This window comes from Bacillus rossius, chromosome 15 (assembly GCF_032445375.1).
Source record: "Bacillus rossius redtenbacheri isolate Brsri chromosome 15, Brsri_v3, whole genome shotgun sequence".
Taxonomy (NCBI): domain Eukaryota; kingdom Metazoa; phylum Arthropoda; class Insecta; order Phasmatodea; family Bacillidae; genus Bacillus; species Bacillus rossius.
Window position 1 is genome coordinate 2,654,892 of NC_086342.1, and position 18,884 is coordinate 2,673,775.

The 18,884-nt window shown below is 42.3% G+C and overlaps 2 protein-coding genes across 8 annotated transcripts in view; both read left to right on the top strand.

Moving 5' to 3' along the window:
• The first annotated feature begins 551 nt into the window (after nucleotides 1-551).
• LOC134539617 (uncharacterized) lies at nucleotides 552-5,382 on the top strand. Its single transcript, XM_063381792.1, has 3 exons — nucleotides 552-710; nucleotides 762-2,575; nucleotides 5,346-5,382. Exons 1-3 carry the CDS (start codon nucleotides 552-554, stop codon nucleotides 5,380-5,382), a joined length of 2,010 nt encoding a protein of 669 aa, XP_063237862.1.
• Nucleotides 4,981-18,884, top strand: part of LOC134539471 (uncharacterized) — a 56,316-nt gene continuing 42,412 nt past the window's right edge. Inside the window, exons 1-3 of one of the 7 annotated variants that reach the window (XM_063381535.1) lie at nucleotides 4,981-6,084; nucleotides 7,058-7,224; nucleotides 16,698-16,828. In XM_063381535.1, coding sequence (XP_063237605.1) covers nucleotides 16,704-16,828 — 125 coding nt within the window. In that variant the 5' untranslated portion in view covers nucleotides 4,981-6,084; nucleotides 7,058-7,224; nucleotides 16,698-16,703. Of the gene's footprint in view, nucleotides 6,085-6,418; nucleotides 6,620-6,731; nucleotides 7,225-12,642; nucleotides 12,796-16,697; nucleotides 16,829-18,884 lie in introns of those variants that run through there. The other 6 variants (XM_063381539.1, XM_063381533.1, XM_063381536.1 and 3 more) reach the window with 6 other exon arrangements.

The window sequence follows — 18,884 nt, forward strand, 5'->3', positions numbered from 1 at the left end:
AAATAGTGGACTATGCTAGCGCTAAGTTTGGGGCAGCCGAAACACGCTACCACAGCAACGAACAGGAATGTCTCGCCGTCGTGTGGGCGATTAAGAAGTACCGCCCACACCTGGAGGGCCGTCCGTTTACGCTCCGCACGGACAACCGCTGCCTCACCTGGCTGCATACCATGCAGGGGCGGAAGGGGAAACTGATCCGCTGGGCACTGCTCCTACAGTCCTTCGACTTCGTCGTTGAGCACGTGCCCGGCGTCGAGAACCAGCTCCCCGACCTGCTCTCCCGTGAACCCGACACCAGCGAAGGGGTGGTGGATGACCACGACTGGGAAGACGTCCTGCCCCCAGACTACGCCACGGCACGAGGCGCCCAACAACCCGCCTACGCTCAGAACATCGTAGGCAAGGCCACGGACGACGCGCCTCCGAACACGGCCGCCGACGTAGACCGCCGCGTCTTAGAGGCCCAATAGCGATCTCCTGATGCCCACCGCCGTCGGCAATCGGCCGAGAGAGTGGGGCAGACGACCTGGCTCCTCCAAGGGGACAGGATAATGAATAGGTCTCCCGACCCGACGGGAACATGGAGGACCTACGTGCCACCGGAGGCCCGCGAGGCCGTGTTGCTGTTTCACCATGACCACGACCTCGCGGGACATCCGGGGGCAGATCAGACCCACCGGGCCATCGGGCAGTACTACCACTGGCCCGGGGTAGCTCGGGACGTCCGTGAATACATCAAGGGGTGCGAGGTCTGCCAGCAGCGCAAGGCTCGGCGTGGGGACGGGGTGCAACAACAACAACCCCGCCTACCGTCGACGCCATTCCAGACCATCGCCCTCGACGTGATGGGGCCCTACCCGCGCTCACCACGTGGCAAACGGTTCCTGATCGTCATCACGGACATGTTCACCAGGTGGACCGAGGCCTACCCCTGCGGCAACTCCCGGGCGGCAACCATCATCGGCCTACTGACCCGCGAGTTCCTTCCTCGTTGGGGCTACCCCCAATCCGCACTGACGGACAACGGCAGCCAGTTCCTGGGTGCACGTTGGAGGGACTGGTGTCGTGAGGCCCACATCGACCACCACACGACGCCCTCCTACCATCCAAGGGCGAACCCCACTGAGCGCCGGAACCAAGAGCTCAAGATCCAGCTACGACTCCGCCTCGGGGACGATCATGCTCAGTGGGACAGCCACGTCGCCGACGCGCTCTTCTGCGTCCGGAGGCGCGTGAACGCCGCCACCGGCATGACACCTGCGGAGATGGTACAGGGCCACAACCTCCCTCTGCCCGGCGAGTGGGCCACCCACGGCGTCCCCCACCCCGAGGAGCGAGGGGGAGAACGCGACCAACGGCGCACAGCTGAACATGATGCCGCCCGGCAACAGCAGGAACAGTATACCCAACATATCACCCCCCAGACCACCAGGGCACCACCCCCTCTACGGACGGGAGACCTGGTGTTCGTGCGGGTCCACCCGCTGTCCACCGCCCCGCGGAATTACTGCGCCGGACTCGCACCCCGTTGGCGGGGGCCCTACGTTGTCCAACGCCGCGTGGGAGCGACCTCGTACCGGATCAACCTGGGTGGTCGCCATGTCCGGAAAATTCATCGAGACGACCTCCGGCTAGCGGCCGTACCGGGTGCCCCGCCGCCCGATGGAGCGGATGACGACGGCCCAGTGGAACCCCGAGACGACGATGAAACAACTCCGGCCACCATGAGCCCGACGCCGCATGGGATGGGCCCCGCGGACGAGCCCCACCCCAACCCAAATGGAACCCCGGACCAGGCCGTTACCCCTCAAGGGGCTCAACGGGGCACCACGCGCCCCAAGAGGCTCTGCTTCGCCCCCACGACGGCAGGCGAAGAAGGCCACGGAGCTGGGCCCGCGTCTCAGAGGGGCGAGGGGTCGCCTGGCGAGAGAGTAGACCGCCCCCGCCGAAGACGACGCCGCCCTGCTCGGCGTCGGGGCTGTGTCCCCGACCGCGCCCCCGACGGGAATATGACGAGTCCCACAGGCGAAGTCCGCGTGACACGCCCAAGCGACGGCCCGGGAACCAGCACGGACAATCGGCTCGGCACGTCCGGCCCCGGGACGCCAACGCCCGGGACCCCCCCATCCGACCCGGCCACGGTCTTCATGGGCCCCGACGGGGATTCCAGCCGGAGCACGAATAGGCCACGACGGGAGCGCCACCCTCCGACGTGGCTCCAGGACTATGTGCTCGACGACGGCGAGCCAGGCGCCGCAACGCCGCCGCCCGACCCGGCAGCCACTGTCGCGTCGCCCCGCAGCGAACCCGCCGGACGTGAACACTCCCCAAACCGGGAGAGCTCCATCGCCCACGACGTGGCCCTACAAGGGGGAACGGACCGGGATTGGTCAGGCCAGTGTCGAATTACGGAGGCGACGCCGTCGGAGCTCAGGGACCTTGACGGGAACATGTCCGACGCGAACCCCGTCATCACGGAACCAGACGAGCCACTAAGCATTGCTACGGGAAGGCCACGACGGGAGCGCCACCCGCCGACGTGGCTCCAGGACTATGTGCTAGACGACAGCGAGCCGTGCGTCGCGACGCCGCCTCCCGGCCCAGCTGACATCGCAGGGATTGGGGCGGCGTCCCCATGCGCCGCGATGCTGCCTCCCGGCCCCGCTGCCTTCGCAGGGACTGAGGCAGCGTCCCCGTGCGCCACCGCTTCGTTCATCGCGACGCCGCCTCCCGGCCCAGCTGACATCGCAGGGATTGGGGCGGCGTCCCCATGCGCCGCGATGCTGCCTCCCGGCCCCGCTGCCTTCGCAGGGACTGAGGCAGCGTCCCCGTGCGCCACCGCTTCGTTCATCGCGACGCCGCCTCCCGGCCCAGCTGACATCGCAGGGATTGGGGCGGCGTCCCCATGCGCCGCGATGTTGCCTCCCGGCCCCGCTGCCTTCGCAGGGACTGAGGCAGCGTCCCCGTGCGCCAACGCTTCGTTCATCGCGACGCCGCCTCCCGGCCCAGCTGACATCGCAGGGATTGGGGCGGCGTCCCCATGCGCCGCCATATCTATGCAGCACACGTTCAAGTGCTGTATTTGGCTGAAGATACCAAGTGACGTCGGAGACTAATCGGCAAAACCGGGCTTCTCTAGGGGGGGGCGTTTGACGTCGTACCGACGCTACCCTTAAGCCGGTTTCACCCGATCAGTGGCAGGTTGCCCTTTCGGAGCGCATCCTCTCCAAACCCCGGACGAGTCAAGTGAGAGCTCCGCCACGGGACCTAATTCGATGCATAACTTATAAACATAATATAAGTACAATGATCAGTCCCGTTAATTTCAATCACCACCAACACTTTAATTACTTAGTTAATCAATGCGCATCAGTGTAATTACGTGTAAACAACAGTCGTCCACTGACTTATATTTTCAAACAGTTACTTGCTAGTTTGTCATATATCAAGCCCTCAGCAATTAGTTTCCAGATACTAATTTGTAATTAAGTACCTGGAACGATTTTTTTACTTAAACTTATAGTTGTAAGGTGATATAAGTGTCTTGGCGCGCGGCGCGGGGTGGTGGGGGTAGCCCGGAAGCTACCCCGCGCGGCGGCCATCTTCCGGCAGTCTTCTCCAAGCTCAGGCCCGGGGCGCAACTAACGTTCCGTGAGCGGCCATCATCTTTGAATTCAACGATCACTCATTCTGCCATGTGAGTAATTACCCCAAAACTTCCTTTTATTAGCTGCCCACGTGTCCCCGAGCCCTTTTTCCGCGGATCCGGGACTATCCCGACCGGCTTAAAGAGCATCGAGTGCAACTGCGCCACTGGCTCCACTTGCGGTACTGGCCGTCTCCAGTGAACTTTTTAATTAACATGTCGTGCAAATGCCTGCCGGTATCACGAGCGAATAATTTGTAACGCCAAGCTTCGTAACGCCATCACGCGACCCCCCATGGTAACATACGGCACTGGCCGCCTCCAGTGAACTTTTAACCCGCAAGACTGCCGCGGAGTTAGATCGTAGCGTAATAATTAATTAGTGTTTTCATTGGGTAACCCGGAACTTGTACCGTGTACCAACGTAACTTGTCATTCGTGAGTAACGACTAATAAAGTTACTCAGAAACGTCCCCGTGTGTAATTTCAGTGTTCTTGTAATCCCATCAGCCAGGCATGCAACCCCCTATATTGCTTAGGGCGTATCCAGCACCAACACAGTAAGTTCGTCGTCATCGTAAGCCGACTTATCTAGCGGACCACGCTGGGGCAGAAAGAACCCACGATTCATCTCATGGTCTAGTTCAGGCTAGCCTGGCGCCCACCGGACATTCAATCCACATACACGTCACTGCAACCCGCTAGATATTCCCCCTCAGCTCCCACAGAGAGACGGGCGGCGGCAGCTTGTGTTAAATTTAAGAAATGCTGTTTTTTCTAGATTTAATGTTAATTTGTTTGCTTCGAACCATATTTTTAAGTTGCGAAGCGTTTCATGTATATTGTTAGTTAGAGTCTGATGGTTAGCTTGAGTGAAAAGTATGCTGGTATCATCAGCAAAGAGAACTGCATTAGCTTTATCAGCTATATAACAAGGCAAGTCATTTATATACAAGATAAAAAGCAATGGACCAAGAATAGACCCTTGTGGGACACCACATTTGTTTACACCTACTTCCGAGAATATTTCACCGTTGTCTTGATCCGTTATGGCTACTTGTTGATATCGTTGAGTTAGATAGGATGTGAACCATTGTAATTCAGTGCCTTGAATACCATAATGATACAGTTTGTCTAGAAGTATCTTGTGGTCCACACAGTCGAAAGCTTTGGTTAAGTCGCAAAAAAGACCCACAGCCTTCTCTCTCTTATCTAGGGATTTTAGTACTATTGATGTTAATTTAAACGCTGCGTCATCAATGGATTTACCACTGCGAAATCCATACTGATCTTTAGTCAATAGGTTATTTGACTCAAGGTATTTAGAGAGTCTTTTATGTACTAATTTCTCCATTATCTTAGCAAATGTTGATATAAGTGAAATGGGTCTGTAGTTTGACATTAAATTCGCATCATTCTTTTTATGGAGAGGTTTAACAATGGTAAATTTTAATCGTTCTGGAAAGATACCTGTTGAAAATGATTTATTAAATATGTTACTAAGAGGGGCACTGATCTTGTTGATACATTTCTTGAGTAGTACACTTGATATTTGATCATAGCCTGTAGAAGTTTTAGGAGCTAAAGAGTGTACAATTTCACAAATTTCTGTAGGTGTTGTGGGGGTAAATACAAAATTACACGTTTTTCTAGGCAGAGTTTGCTGCATAAGTTTTATGGGGTTATTTTTTGTCGACAGATTTTTGAATAGCATATCAACTATTTCTAAGAAGTAGGTGTTAAAAGCATTTGCTACATTTGTTGCTTCTACTAACGATTTCCCATTTACTATTACAGTAATAGGGTAGTTTGACTTAGGCTTGTTACTTTTACCAGTCATATGTTTAATTATATCCCAAGTAGTTTTAGCCTTGTTTTTTGATTTTGATACTAAATTTTGAAGGTGGAACTGCTTAGCTTTATCAATGACTCTGCTTAGTATTTTGCTATAATTCTTATAGTAAGATTTGAGTACAGCGTCATTTGACGTCCTGCAAAGCAAATACAGCTCTCTTTTCCTTTTACACGACGTTTTTATGCCTTTGGTTAACCACAGATTTTGATATCCCTCCCTCACCTGAACTAATTTTGGAGGGAAATTTGCTTCAAAAAGCCTTAAGAAGGTTGAGTGAAATAAATTAAACTGTAAATTTGTATCATTATCAGTGGATGTATTAATCCAGTTTTCCTTTTTTAAATCAGCTATAAAATGTATTACTGATATGTTATCTATTGCCCTTATTTTTTTAAGTTTGTTTTGTTTATTCCTTTTTTCCATTGTAAGTTCAATATTGTGCAGCTGTATAACCTGAGCATCATGATCAGATAACGCATTTATCAGTGGAATAACAATATATTTATCCAAATTTTGTTTTTCAATAAATATATTGTCAATTATAGTAGCAGAAGTTGATTCAAGGTAGCAGACTACTGTGGAGGTGGGTGCATGGACTGTTTGGCTCCAATACGTTCCACTTAAGATAGCCATCATACTGATCCTCAAAGGATTGTGTGAACATCACCGTCAAATATCTACATATCTCCTTATCACTCAACTTAAGGTGCCTTCCTCACATTCAAACTTAGCCTTTCTATGTACACACCCCTTGCCGCCTTTGTTTTCCTCTCCAGCTCATTACCCAACTCGTTCATCTCGTCCTTTTGTTGTCATTCTATTATGATATATTTGTTTTAAAGAAGACAGCAGTATTTTGTTTTCATGCTTTTTTTGTTTGTACTAGAATGACACCTGAACTAAGGACTTTTTTTTTTACACGAAAGTACTCGATTGTAGAGGTGAGTGTACTCGAAATGTGTGGACTTAGGCTGGCAACACTGCATGAACTGAACAATATATAAATTATATTCTTGTTAACAATACATAATTATTTTGTATTCTTTATTACTAATAATAATAATAATGCTTGCAAGAAAATTGCTACAATATATAATGTGGGAATATTTGTATGAAAGGTAAAGTTATGTTGTAATAAATTAAAACCACAATCGTAAAAAAAACCCTTTGTTTTAAGTATTTTTTAAATATTATAAAGGATATTTTAATGAATACTCAAATTTATTAATTGTTTGAGTGAGTTTTTTTTAATTTCATAAAGGTGCATTTGTGAGGTGCCATATGTGAGGTTATGTTTTATTATTAGCAATTCCCAATGTTAATGCAATTTAAATATTGCTGATTTACAAGAGATAATTTAAGTTCAGAATAATTATTAGAGTACATATTTATTTTAACCAAGCCAATGTTTGGCACTCAATAGTTATAAAGGTAAAAGTTTAGTATCGCAAATCCAAGTCTACCCTTTGATCCTAATTGCATAATCCTGAATACATTGATCCTGTGGTTCACGATGCTTATGTTATAATTTCTGCTACAATGCTTATAATGCTTAGAAGGAGCTTACTGCTGAATGCCGATACAAGATGGCAACTGGGGGTAGATTTTCCATCCCAGACAAGCTGCAGAATGAGGTCTTGATGGAAGTGTGCCTTATCTACCTAGATATCCGAGGCTGCTGTGGGACAGTTATGCTGTCTGTTCTAATCCTGCTACTGCTAAGGTACAGTTGCTCCAATTATTGACACTCATAAATATCTTACGTCGAGGCTTTTCCGCAAAGTAATCATAAAATTAAGAATATACCATTTTTCAACACTAGAGATGTTCCTGTACTTCACCTGAAAAAAAGTGTTAATATATTCGTAATAGTTTGTGAGAAATCACATTTTCAAATTACATTACAATATCTGTGTAGGGAAAGTGCTGCCATTTATTGTTTAGTGTTTACCAATAGTATTGTTTTCTGTGTTTGTTTTGGAGATCTTTAGTCTAGGGAGGTATTGTTTTATAATGAAAGTAGTAAGGTAATATGCCGGTACATTTCAGTTGTAGGAAAATATTAATGTTTATATTTTCTGTTTATTGTTTTGAATTACGTAGTAACGAACAATTCATAGGTTAAGATTATGTTAACAACGTAAAAAATACTTAAAAATATTGTGGACGGTTGATTGAGTTAGTACAGCTACATTAAAAATACTGTTAAAACAGGTGAACGGTTGGTTAGGTCAGGAAGGCTATATCTTAAATTGGTAATTCCTAAGCAACTTTAAGGAATATTTTTAGTATTTGTAATGTAGATATACGAACCCAACCAACCTTCCACAATGTTTGAAAGTATTTTTAATGTAGCTAACCTTACCTAATTGACCATTCACAATATTTTTTAAAGTTCATCAAAACAAACACACAAACCGACACGGGTGGCAGCAGCGGAAATGCACAGGTATTGAAGTGTGAGCAAAAAACTGTGATTTCTCAGAAACTAGTAGGAATTTAGTGACACTTTTTTCATGGTAATTATAGGAAGGTCTCTAGTGTTGCACAATAGTATTTTCTTAATTTTATTTTTACATTGCGGAAAAGCCGCGACGTAAGATAATTACCAAACATTTTTGCCCAAGGTAATAATTCTAATTGAGATTATGTTTGTCTGTGCACAAAGATAAAGTTATCATATTTGCAAACTGTAGCATTGCAGACCAATTGACAGTTTTTTTTTTAACCAGGAAGGCAATTCTTTCACAATAATGGAAAATATGTACTGACCAGACCTAATATTTTTATAAAAGTTTACAGCAACGAGCAAAGTAGTTTGGTATAAGTAACCCATATAGAACCTGCCTAGCGACGGGCAGAAATTTATTTATGATACAAAAGTTATAAACTCGACCTCCTTGGTCTATCACATTCACACTCGTCTTCTTCGTTTCTTCGTTGTGGACGTCCAAAGAACATGTTTTCTCCCTTTGTAATTTTAAATACTGATCCTACTATTTCTCAAACATAAGATGGAAAGAATTTTATTAAAATGGTTTTGGTGGATGTATTCAGTAATTAAATGTAGTAACAAATACATGCAAGTAATCCCAATCAATAATAACATAAAATTAACAATGGGTTACTCGTAATCAAGAAAGGACACAGGGGTGGAATGTCATTTTGAAGAATTTTATTTTGTATTATACCATAGTATATTTTGGGTCTGGTACTTAAATATTGTCACCGGGTCTAAATTTTCCAGGGTCTTTGGAATTAAATTTTAGAATGTCTGTTGAGACACTGGGTTAGATTCTGTGTTCACTTGCCATGCAGTTGGCGTGACTGAGTAATTGGGTCTATTTTGGTTAACATTTTTAACAAGTCAATCTATTTTGTAAATTAGTGTTTGTGCCAGGCCTTAAAATGTGCACGAGCACAAAATATTTGCACCACAGCAAGCAATTGGCAAGATTGTTACAGAAAAATATCTTGAAATAGATTAAACATGAATAATTTACATTTATTAAGTTGTAACGATTAGGGTGAAAAAAAAAACTAATGTTTTCATTCTGTGGAGTGAAATTCGAAAATATGGTCTCAATCAGTTTTCCACGTAATGATCAGCCAGCAATGAGCCATGAAAGGTAGATTAAGTTAATTTGAATTAATTTGTATGTGTTTGTTTAACATTTTAAATTATCACGGTTTTAGAATATTTGTGTACTTAATAACATGTCTGTTATTGTTATATATCCTATATAAATCAATGTAGTAATAATTCATGTTATTTATTGTAGGTCTAGACATTGAAAGTGTATTTTGTTACATCATCTACACCAACTACTGAATCTTTCATCCAGCGGAGACGACTTTATATCTCTTCGACGTCATCCGGGCGGTGATGTCCTTGGATCCATCGCAATTGGCACCATCTCTAGGGCGATGCTTTACATAAATTACATCTTCTCCCTCTGAATCACTTATCTTTATGAAACATGAATTATGAAATTGTAAGGTGATCAATTACAAGTTAAGGGATGAGGATGGTAACTAAATAATTTTAAAAACTGAAGAAATATTCAATTATATATGAAAACTTTGTCACAACATGTACATATTATCTTTGAATGTGGTAGACATTTAATGAATTATTCATATTCATAGAAGGTGAAAAGATTTGAAAATTTAAGTAAGATGCAATTTTTCTAAGCTTGACACAAGCAGTCTTACTTAACTTCTTATCAAGATAATAGTTTTGTTATTTCATTGAAATTTTTCATTAAACCAATTTTTGAGTTTTACAAAATATATTAAAGTGCTTATTTTACCTGGGATATTTTATATGATTTTAATGTTACAAGATGTGAGAAACTTTGAAGAACATGTACAGCCTATTAATTGAAAGTTATATGAGAAATTTGAATAGCTTCCCTGAAACTTAACCTGCATTACGAGTACACTGTGTGACAAAGGTTGTAAGAAATAACAATAACAGAATGAGCACAAAACTTACTTGCAGCTTTGTAGTTACAAGAATGATTTAAAACAACAAAAGAAAATCATGTATAAGTAGGCAGGTTTATCCAAATTTTTGGGAAGTGTAATGGTGAATATATTCAATTGAATATGTAGTAAGAAAATAAGCAGAATTTGGGGGAAGTATTTTTTTTAAATTTTTTTCATGTTTAATTTCCACAATAATGTACTGAATATTACGTAGAGATGAATAATAGGTTATGTCAATAGTCACTTTGTTGTTAGGTGCATATTTTATTAGTTGGTATGCTTATTAACGCACACACACCCATGGTGGAAGGAAGGGAGGTGAAACTGTCCTGTCGCCCAAACTTGACCTCTACTGCGCACTGCGTCACCTCGGTCACACCACCCGGTCTACAGCAGTGCGCTTAGGTATGGGGATACCACGTGGAGACAGTTAATTTACAGTAAGAAGTTACAGCAAAGTGTAAAGACACTTTGGGATGTGCATTAAAAAACATGCATTTGGACCATACAGTTTAATACGTTAATAATACGATTAGTGAAGCATTATTTTTCATCTGTTACATCATTTCACATTGTTGACTGGGTGTTGTAGTTATCTAGATATCGCAATGGCAATTAATGTTAACACTGCTGAAAATATTTTTAGTATATTTTACATAAAACGACAATGTTAAGGGGAAGTTAATATAAATATACAAAACCGTATATTGTGCATATTAATAAAATAAAAATAACACACATTCAGGATGCAGATGACAAAGAAAAATACACACATATATTACAAAAAAAAGGCATCTGACAAAAGACAAATTTTCTATAAATACTTATTTTTAATTTTCACAAACATAAGTACTTTAAATTTATTTACTATTCATAATTTTATTATGTTACAAAAATTTAATAAAAGAACAAATATGGATAGTAAATATATTTAAAACATATTATTAAACCAAATAACTTAAAAATATTCAACAAAAACAGCTTGAGGTATTATAAAATATGTAAGTACAAGTCCATCAATCCAATGTTTTTAAATTGACTGCTATCAACTTAACAGATTATAGAATATAAGATACAAGACCATAATAGTAACATTATTATTCAATATTGTGCTGTACAAAACTTCCACCCCATTTCTTTAAATTGAATGCCCTCTTTCTTCACTTTCTGCATCAACAATTTTTTGTATTTGATAATAAAAAAAAGCACAATCACAGTAATAGTTCAAAGTTTAGAAATTATACTACAGAGATATTTGTGACTGATTTGTCCAGGAAGCATCCAACACGATCCATGAAGTTTTGATAGAATAACAAATAGAGGAAGTTAAGATGCTATGTCAGTAACTAGGTTTATTAATTTGCATAGTATCAGTTACGGTAGGTACTGAAACATGATACAAATGCAATTTTTAAGTGGACATGTATATATAGACATACAATCAAAAAACTAAAATTATAATACATATACTACATATATCATTATGTTACATAAATATTTTAAACATAGACTCACACAGTTAAAAGCCCCAGGCACACATTCAGAAGTTCTGGTCAGTCAGGATCTCTGGTCACTTAGCCTTAAGCTCTGGTCTCCCAGCCAAAATTATGGTTACATATTTAGCTATAATCTCTGGTCACAGCCATATTCTCTGGCTACACAACTGAAAGTTCTGGTGACTCAGCTGGAAGCTCTAATCACTCAGCCATATGCTCTAACGCTCAGCCTGAAACACTGGTCACTAAACCCTAAGCTCTGGTCACTGTAAAATTCTCCGGTTATTAAGCCTTAAGCCTTGGTCACACAGCTGGAAGCTGTGGAAACTCAGCCAAATCCTCTGTTCACTCAGCCGGAACCTCTGGTACTCGCCCAGAAGTTCTGATCACTCTGCCGGATCCTCTGGTTTCGCCCAGAAGCTCTGATCACTGCCGGAAAGCTGTGGTCACTGCCTGAAAGCTCTTATCAATGAGCCAGAAGCCCTGGTCATTCGGCCAATCAGGTAGAATGCACTTTTGTAAACAGAACGATTAACATTTTAAATAAAATATTTAGTAGTTTACCTTACCTTTAGCTGTTTAACGAATACAAGGATAAATGTTATATAATGGTAATAGTTAATATTCATAATGTGGTGTACGTAAAATTACATAGAGAAAAAGTTCTTTTCTGAGCCATTTTTGCACTCAGCCTCGCCGAACCTCGGCAGGCAGTTGGGTTTTGGTTTTCGAACCGACTTAAGAAATTCCAAACCAAGATTTACAGCATCCTTGTGTTGCCGCGGACGTCATTCCAAAATGTCTTCTGTTTCCCCCCGTCAAACTTATGTCGTCGACGGGCCGAACCGGAAAAAAAAAATAAAAGAGAACGTCGCGCTATTTCCGTCGAAGTGCGGACGGGGGAGAGAGAAAGGCAGGAGGAGAGAAAAAACAAAATCGCGGAGAGGAGAAGAAGAGCTCGTTTCTCGCGTAGGTATTTCACGCGAGTGAAGCCAATTACCGAGAACGGCCCCCCCCCCCCCCCCTCACCACGTGACGGACCGCGCCGACCAATGGCGGGGCCGTGGTAACATGAGAAATCCAACCCCGCGCCGGGAATAGCCTCGTGACTTTTCGGCGCGCCCACGCCCGAGCGGGAACGAACGCAACCTCCTCCCGCGCGCGCGAAGAAAGGTAGGGTGGGAGGGAGGGAGGGGGTGCGAGGGTTCGAGGGGGAAGCACAGCGTGGAATATCGCGAGGCGCGACGGCCGGCGATCGCAGTCGAGAGCAGCGACTGGTCAGTAGGACGCGCCAGGCCACCAGCCAGGTATGTTGTGCGGCCTCCTCCGGGTATGCCACGCGGGGACAGGTGACCATCCATCTTGCTCTCCGGCGCGGAAAACAAATGTCCTGCGCGTGCACCAGCTGCCAAGAAACTTGTTTGCGATACTTCGCGTTGATGCGGTTATTTCAGGGGCGCAACAACAGGGGGGGGGGGGCAAGGGTATTTTGCCCCCCCCCCCCCCCTCTGAAACCTTGAAGTGGGGGCAAACGGGGGCAAAGAATGTGCTGTGTAATCAATTTTTAGATAATAAAACTGCTTAAATAGCACCATTTTCCACCTTGAAATACAAATTTTCCCGGGGGAAGGACTCCCGGACCCCCTCGCTTCAATAGGGGGGGGATCGATGATTCTTTATAAAAAGGTATATTGCCCCCCCCCCCCCTCCTTTTGAAATTTAGTTGTTGCGCCCCTGGTTATTTTTGCATACATTAAATATATATATATTTTTTTGACGTGACAACGTCTAATAAATCGATGAACGCCGGCTGCACGCACGAAAAAGTGTTCCGTTACGCTGTGTCCCGTTACGCTGTGTCCCGTTACGCCCATTGTACGCTTGCGCCGCATCTATCTCTCTTCCACTCGACTGTTTGTAAAGTGAAGTGAAAAGTTAATGTGGTTTTCATTTGCTTATTACAACAATTTCGGCAATAAAGGTTAATTCTTGCGTTTCAAAAATCTGATTACTAGTATAATTTCAAGTATTTATTCTTTTATTATTAAAATAAATAATGATTCAGTTTTATTCATAAAGTATGCAATCATTTCATCAATGTTTTATTATGACGTTGTCACGTTAAACTATTGTCCGTAAACCGACTTTACAGACAACCAATTTTTTCCCCTTCTAAACAACGTGGAATATTTCTTGTCGCACTTAACGGTTGAACAAACATAATTTTTTTGACGTGATAACGTCATATAAATTCTATGAACGCCGGCTGCACGCACGAAAAAGCATGACTTTTGGCACGTTCCACCTGAGCCGAGCGTGCAAGAACCGGCCAACCACCGTGCGAGAAAATCTTCTATAATATCAAACAGGTTAAAGCGGGCTTTTTAAAAGCAGCAATTTAAAAAAAAATTGATTTATTTACCAATTTCGTCATTTCAAATTAACAATTTATTGACATTGATTTGATTTGAGTTTATTTCTATAACTAATTGTTCGTGATTATAGTTAAACAAATTGTTTTAATTAAATTTGCAAAAACTGTAAATAATATTTGAAAATTAAAAAGTATGCAATTTTTCATTAATGTTTTCTTATGACGTTATCGCGTAACATTATCGTCCGTAAACCGACTTTACAGACAAACCCCCCCCCCCCTTTTTTTTTTAACCGCAAGGATAATCGAAATATTCAACAATTTGACTTTATTTTGGTTTTAATTTTGCTAATTAATGTGCGCAGTTAACACTGGAAAGATATCCAAGGAACTGTTTACAAATAACTTTTATCTATTAGAGGTACTGCGACACACAGCATAAATGCCCGGGCAAGATTGAGAATTTTTTTTGTAGCAATACAGTTGCTATCATGTACAAATTGTCAAATATCTCTAATCTTACATGATTATTTCAGTTTCACTTACAGAAAAGTGTGTACAGTATGGTTTTAAATAATTTAATTTTTGCATGCAAATGTAGCAGTTTATAGAATTTCTCCAAGTGTATTTATTTTACATTCTTATGTTGCAGTTAAGCTGATATAGTGGAGTGTATAACACCAGTGTATATGAGCCGTAAATTAAAAATGTTGAGGCTAATTTTAAAAAAAGCTTTTATCTTCTAAATTTCAAGCAAACCCAAATGACTTGAATGAAAACAAAGATCATTTAAAATATCGCTGTTTAATAAATTTATAGTGCTTGAAGCTTATACTAGTAAGTCAAAACAGATCCTTTATCTTTCGTACGATAGAGTACAAATTTAGTTATAGCACCAGTGCATTAAAATTTATTCGATTTTAGTTGCGATTAAGTTGTAGATTTTTCTGTCACACGCACCAAATCATCATTTTTATATTTACAATCAACACATGGAGTCAACAATTTAAACTAGGACTAAAATATTTTTGACTTTATTTTTATTATCATTGTGTCCTTGGCAATTGCTCCCTGATGATGGCGACTACAATGTCGACCAGAAACGTCAGTGAATTATTTGCCAAGGACACGGCTACAACCCAGAGGCCAAGCCACTTTCTGTTTCTGTGTTGTGCAGCGTATCTTCCCCTGGGAAGGGGCGGGGGGGGGGGGGGGGCGTTAGATAAGGGTGTATGGTACGTGGTGGTTATCGGAGTTGCCAAGGTCGCGCCAGACAACCAGACACTTCGCCCCGCAAGAAGTCACTTCGTGACAAGACGCGACAGCAAGTCACCCACAGGCCTATCTCCTTGTCCTGCCCACGTGAGTGAAGTAGGTTACAGGGCAGAGTGGACACACTAGCGAGTGCGGAAGCCTGAGATGTACATCAAGTTCTGTCCCTGCCCGAACACGCCCGAATATTCACCTGAGGCCAACCTCGGGATTTGTTTTATTTTTGCGCAGGAAAAAAATGAATTCAAACATTAAAAGTGGTCGGTTAGGTTAGCTACATTAAAACACTTTAAAACACTATGGACGGTTAGTTAGGTTAGTATAGCTACATTGAAATAAACAGAGAAATATAAATATACATATAAATAAACCCGAGGTTGGCCGAAGGTGAATATTCGGGCGTGTTCGGGCAGGGACAGAACTTGATGGACATCTTAGGCTTCCCCTAACGAGTACCCCCCCCTACTTAGTAGCTCTACAGGATCGCCAACTTGACGAAACATAACGCCGAATTATTTCGTCATGCTTTTAAAATACGATAAACTCATCGTAAGCAAATAAAACGGGTATGATACAGTAATATCCCTGTAGGACATTGTAGAATATAATTTAGAATATAATTTAGAATATAATTCTAGTATCAGGAACAAGGAAAAAAAAAATCTAACTTATAATAAAAAAATTGTACAAGTTACAACATAGATGTACACATTATTTTAGGCTTTTTAGGACCAAGAAGGAACATTTTAGATGCAAAGTTTGTGAGTGACTATTTGAAACACAAGTTAGATTGCAATTATTTGATTGCATTTATTGGTATAAGAGTTTCTACTTCTATGTGTACTATTAATAAAACTAACGAAATTTTATATTTATTAGTAAATTATTTTAACAAAATTGATAGTATTTTTCCAAACGAAAAAAGTCAATATTCATTCCTTAAATTATAATTTTTTTTAGTGATTAAACTGTATATTATTTTCTAAATTTTAACATAGTTTCGTGTTATCTGGTCGTGAGCGTGTGTTTACTGTTCTTCGTAGTTTATAACGGTTGTAAAAACGCCCGCGGCCCGACTCACGCTCATGTGGCGTATGTCTGGGAGACCCCGTATGTTCCCTCAGGTCAGGGGCGTAGGAACCGGGAGGGGGGGGGGGAACAGGGGGGTCGTGTCCCCCTGAACTTTTTGGGTGGAGGGGACTGTCCCCCCCAACTTTCTACACCGTGATATTTTTATTTTATAATATTATTCTGTCCAACTTTATTTGTACTTTCTTCACTCATCAAATTTTATCTTAAAGAAACAATAATAATTTTAACATCGATGTATCCAATGGTTAGATACAAAAAATGCTTAAAAAGCGCTATTTTTGCACTTTTAAAATCAAAAATTTTCCGGTGGAGGAAAACACCCCCCCCCCCCCCACCCTGTCTTAGTAAGAGGGGGAATGGGTTTACATGACATCAAAATCATTATTTGTGCCCCCCCCCCCCCCCCCAACTTTATGAACACAGCTACGCCAGTGCCTCAGGTCTTAAGTTGCGGTCGCCGTGTTTCGGCAGGTCCGGATGGCAGGTCGACAGCCAACCCTCGCGCGCGGCCAGTTCAGCGCGCCAATCAGGCCCTTCTCCCGGCACCACGCGGCCGACTCGCTGGCCAAGCAGGCCCGGGTGCTGGGCAACGGAGCCGTGGGGTGAGTACTCAGCCAGCACGCTCCGATTACCATTTTTGTTACAGCACTGCTCATAACTCTAACCAAAGCAGATGGAAAGTTAATCACGCCAAATGCTACAATTTTTTTGTGAAATGTCATCCGGGCTGCTAACGTCGTCTTAGACTTGCAAAAGATCGGATTGGCCCCTGAGAAAAGGTGCCTCGGCCGCTGCAGCAAAGTTTAACTAAGTAGAGTACACCAGCCTAATAAAGTGTAAATCACTCTTTTGTAACCAAATTATATAGGAAATAAAATTTCCAAAAATTATTTAAAATTATAATAAATATTAAAAAAAGTGCCGAAATACCTAATTTCCGGCACAATGTGGAGTAACAGCTCTGATTTTTCACGTGAATACGTAGCGGCGTGCTGATTGGAAGCCGCCCCACAACACAACCTGCGGACGAATGGGACCCCTTTTGGTAGGGGAGGATGCGGGCAGGTGCCCCAAAGGCAGTAAACACCAGAACCAGCAAAACAGAAATAGCGAAAATTACTTTTTTTTACTATCAATAAGGCTGATGCAACCACATAGCAAGAGTGACAGTCGGGGAACCCACATAATGTTCCCTTTCTTCGCTAGCATACATATGAGGTTACAATATTTTTTTTGCAATCAATTGACGTAGGGTACAAGCAAATTTTAATATGAGTTTATCTCTGTTATCGATTAATAACGGGGACAAGCAAAATTAACGTCCTCACATAATATGAAAATCGCCAAAAAATCAGCACGTCTTCAAAATTGCTTCCTAATGGAAATTTAGGGCAACAGTGGAAAAAGAAAAAAAAAGGCCATAATATACTTAAAGATAAACGCATGTGATCTGAAATATGGAAACACAAACATGACCGATATACATAAAAAACAAGAGAAACAAAATATTAAAGCGAATAAAGGTATTGACAACAATCGATATATCCAAAGAGGTTGTTCAAATTAGTACACTTTCCAACACTTCCATAGTGGGAGGCAATTAAAAAAAAATCTATTGATAACAAAATCGGGGGGATACAGTTTGGTGTTGCAGCTACACGCCTATCATCTCCATCCAAAATTTAATTACACCACCGAATAGCTAAAGGTTTCAAAGAATTCGTTACGCTAGGTGAGGACTGTGACGCATCGCGCGCGGTGGAGGGAGAAGCGCCGCCATTTTGAGGTCATTTTTGCTGCGTTTCGAGATTTCCATTCAGTATAACTTTTGACTCGGAGAAGCTACGACGTTCGTTTGGGTTTAAATCGTCAGTTCTCGTCAAAATCTATGTCCATGACACAGCTACACCCCCCCTTTTTTTTTTGGGTTTTGCAACCGTTTTATTTAGATTATATAATATTTTGAGATCGAAGAAAAGCGTATCAATATTGCAAGGTCTTCTGTCCCTGTGGCACTGCACACAGTAGGCTACATACAAAATTCGCGCATGATTTTTCACAAAAATTTCAACTATTGAATGAGACTATCAGTAAATTAAAATATTTATAGTCATAATATAAGTAACACACAGCGGTTTGTAAAGTTTTTTATTTTGAACTTTTACAAGGTTAAAGTTAACGTAACTAAACTGAAGGGAAAAAAACTGGCCAATGCAGCAGTGCCTAAATGCGCGCGAATTGAAATTTGCGCGCTACAGTTCGGACAAGTAACTTTACAGGAAAGTGCTTCCGGTGTTTATTAATATTCGCAGTTGATACTGGAAAGCGATTCGGGAAATTGTTTACAAATAGCTGATTATTGGAGGTACTCAGACAACAAAAAGCTTAATGCCCAGGTAAGAATCCGAACCCAGTACTTTTTTTTTGTGGAGACATCCGTCAGAACGTTAACTAATATACATTTCAGTTGTTTATGATCACTGCTTCAAGGTTTCTAATTCATTTTCATTTATTCTGCTATCCTGCTAGCTAAACACTAGCATGAATAATTTTTAAAATTAATTTATGCTCGATATTGGTATTATATTTAATTATAAACTATTATTTATAATATTGGTTCTGTCTGGTAGTAAAAATTCAAATCCGCGCGCCATTAAA

Bases quoted from the DNA above. Each gene is read 5' to 3' on its own strand.
- LOC134539617 (XM_063381792.1), top strand. From the start codon at position 552: ATGAATAGGTCTCCCGACCCGACGGGAACATGGAGGACCTACGTGCCA. The intron at 711-761 runs GTAGCTCGGGAC...GTCTGCCAGCAG, and splicing joins AGTACTACCACTGGCCCGGG to CGCAAGGCTCGGCGTGGGGA. The intron at 2,576-5,345 runs GTGCGTCGCGAC...TTTTGTCGACAG, and splicing joins GTGCTAGACGACAGCGAGCC to ATTTTTGAATAGCATATCAA.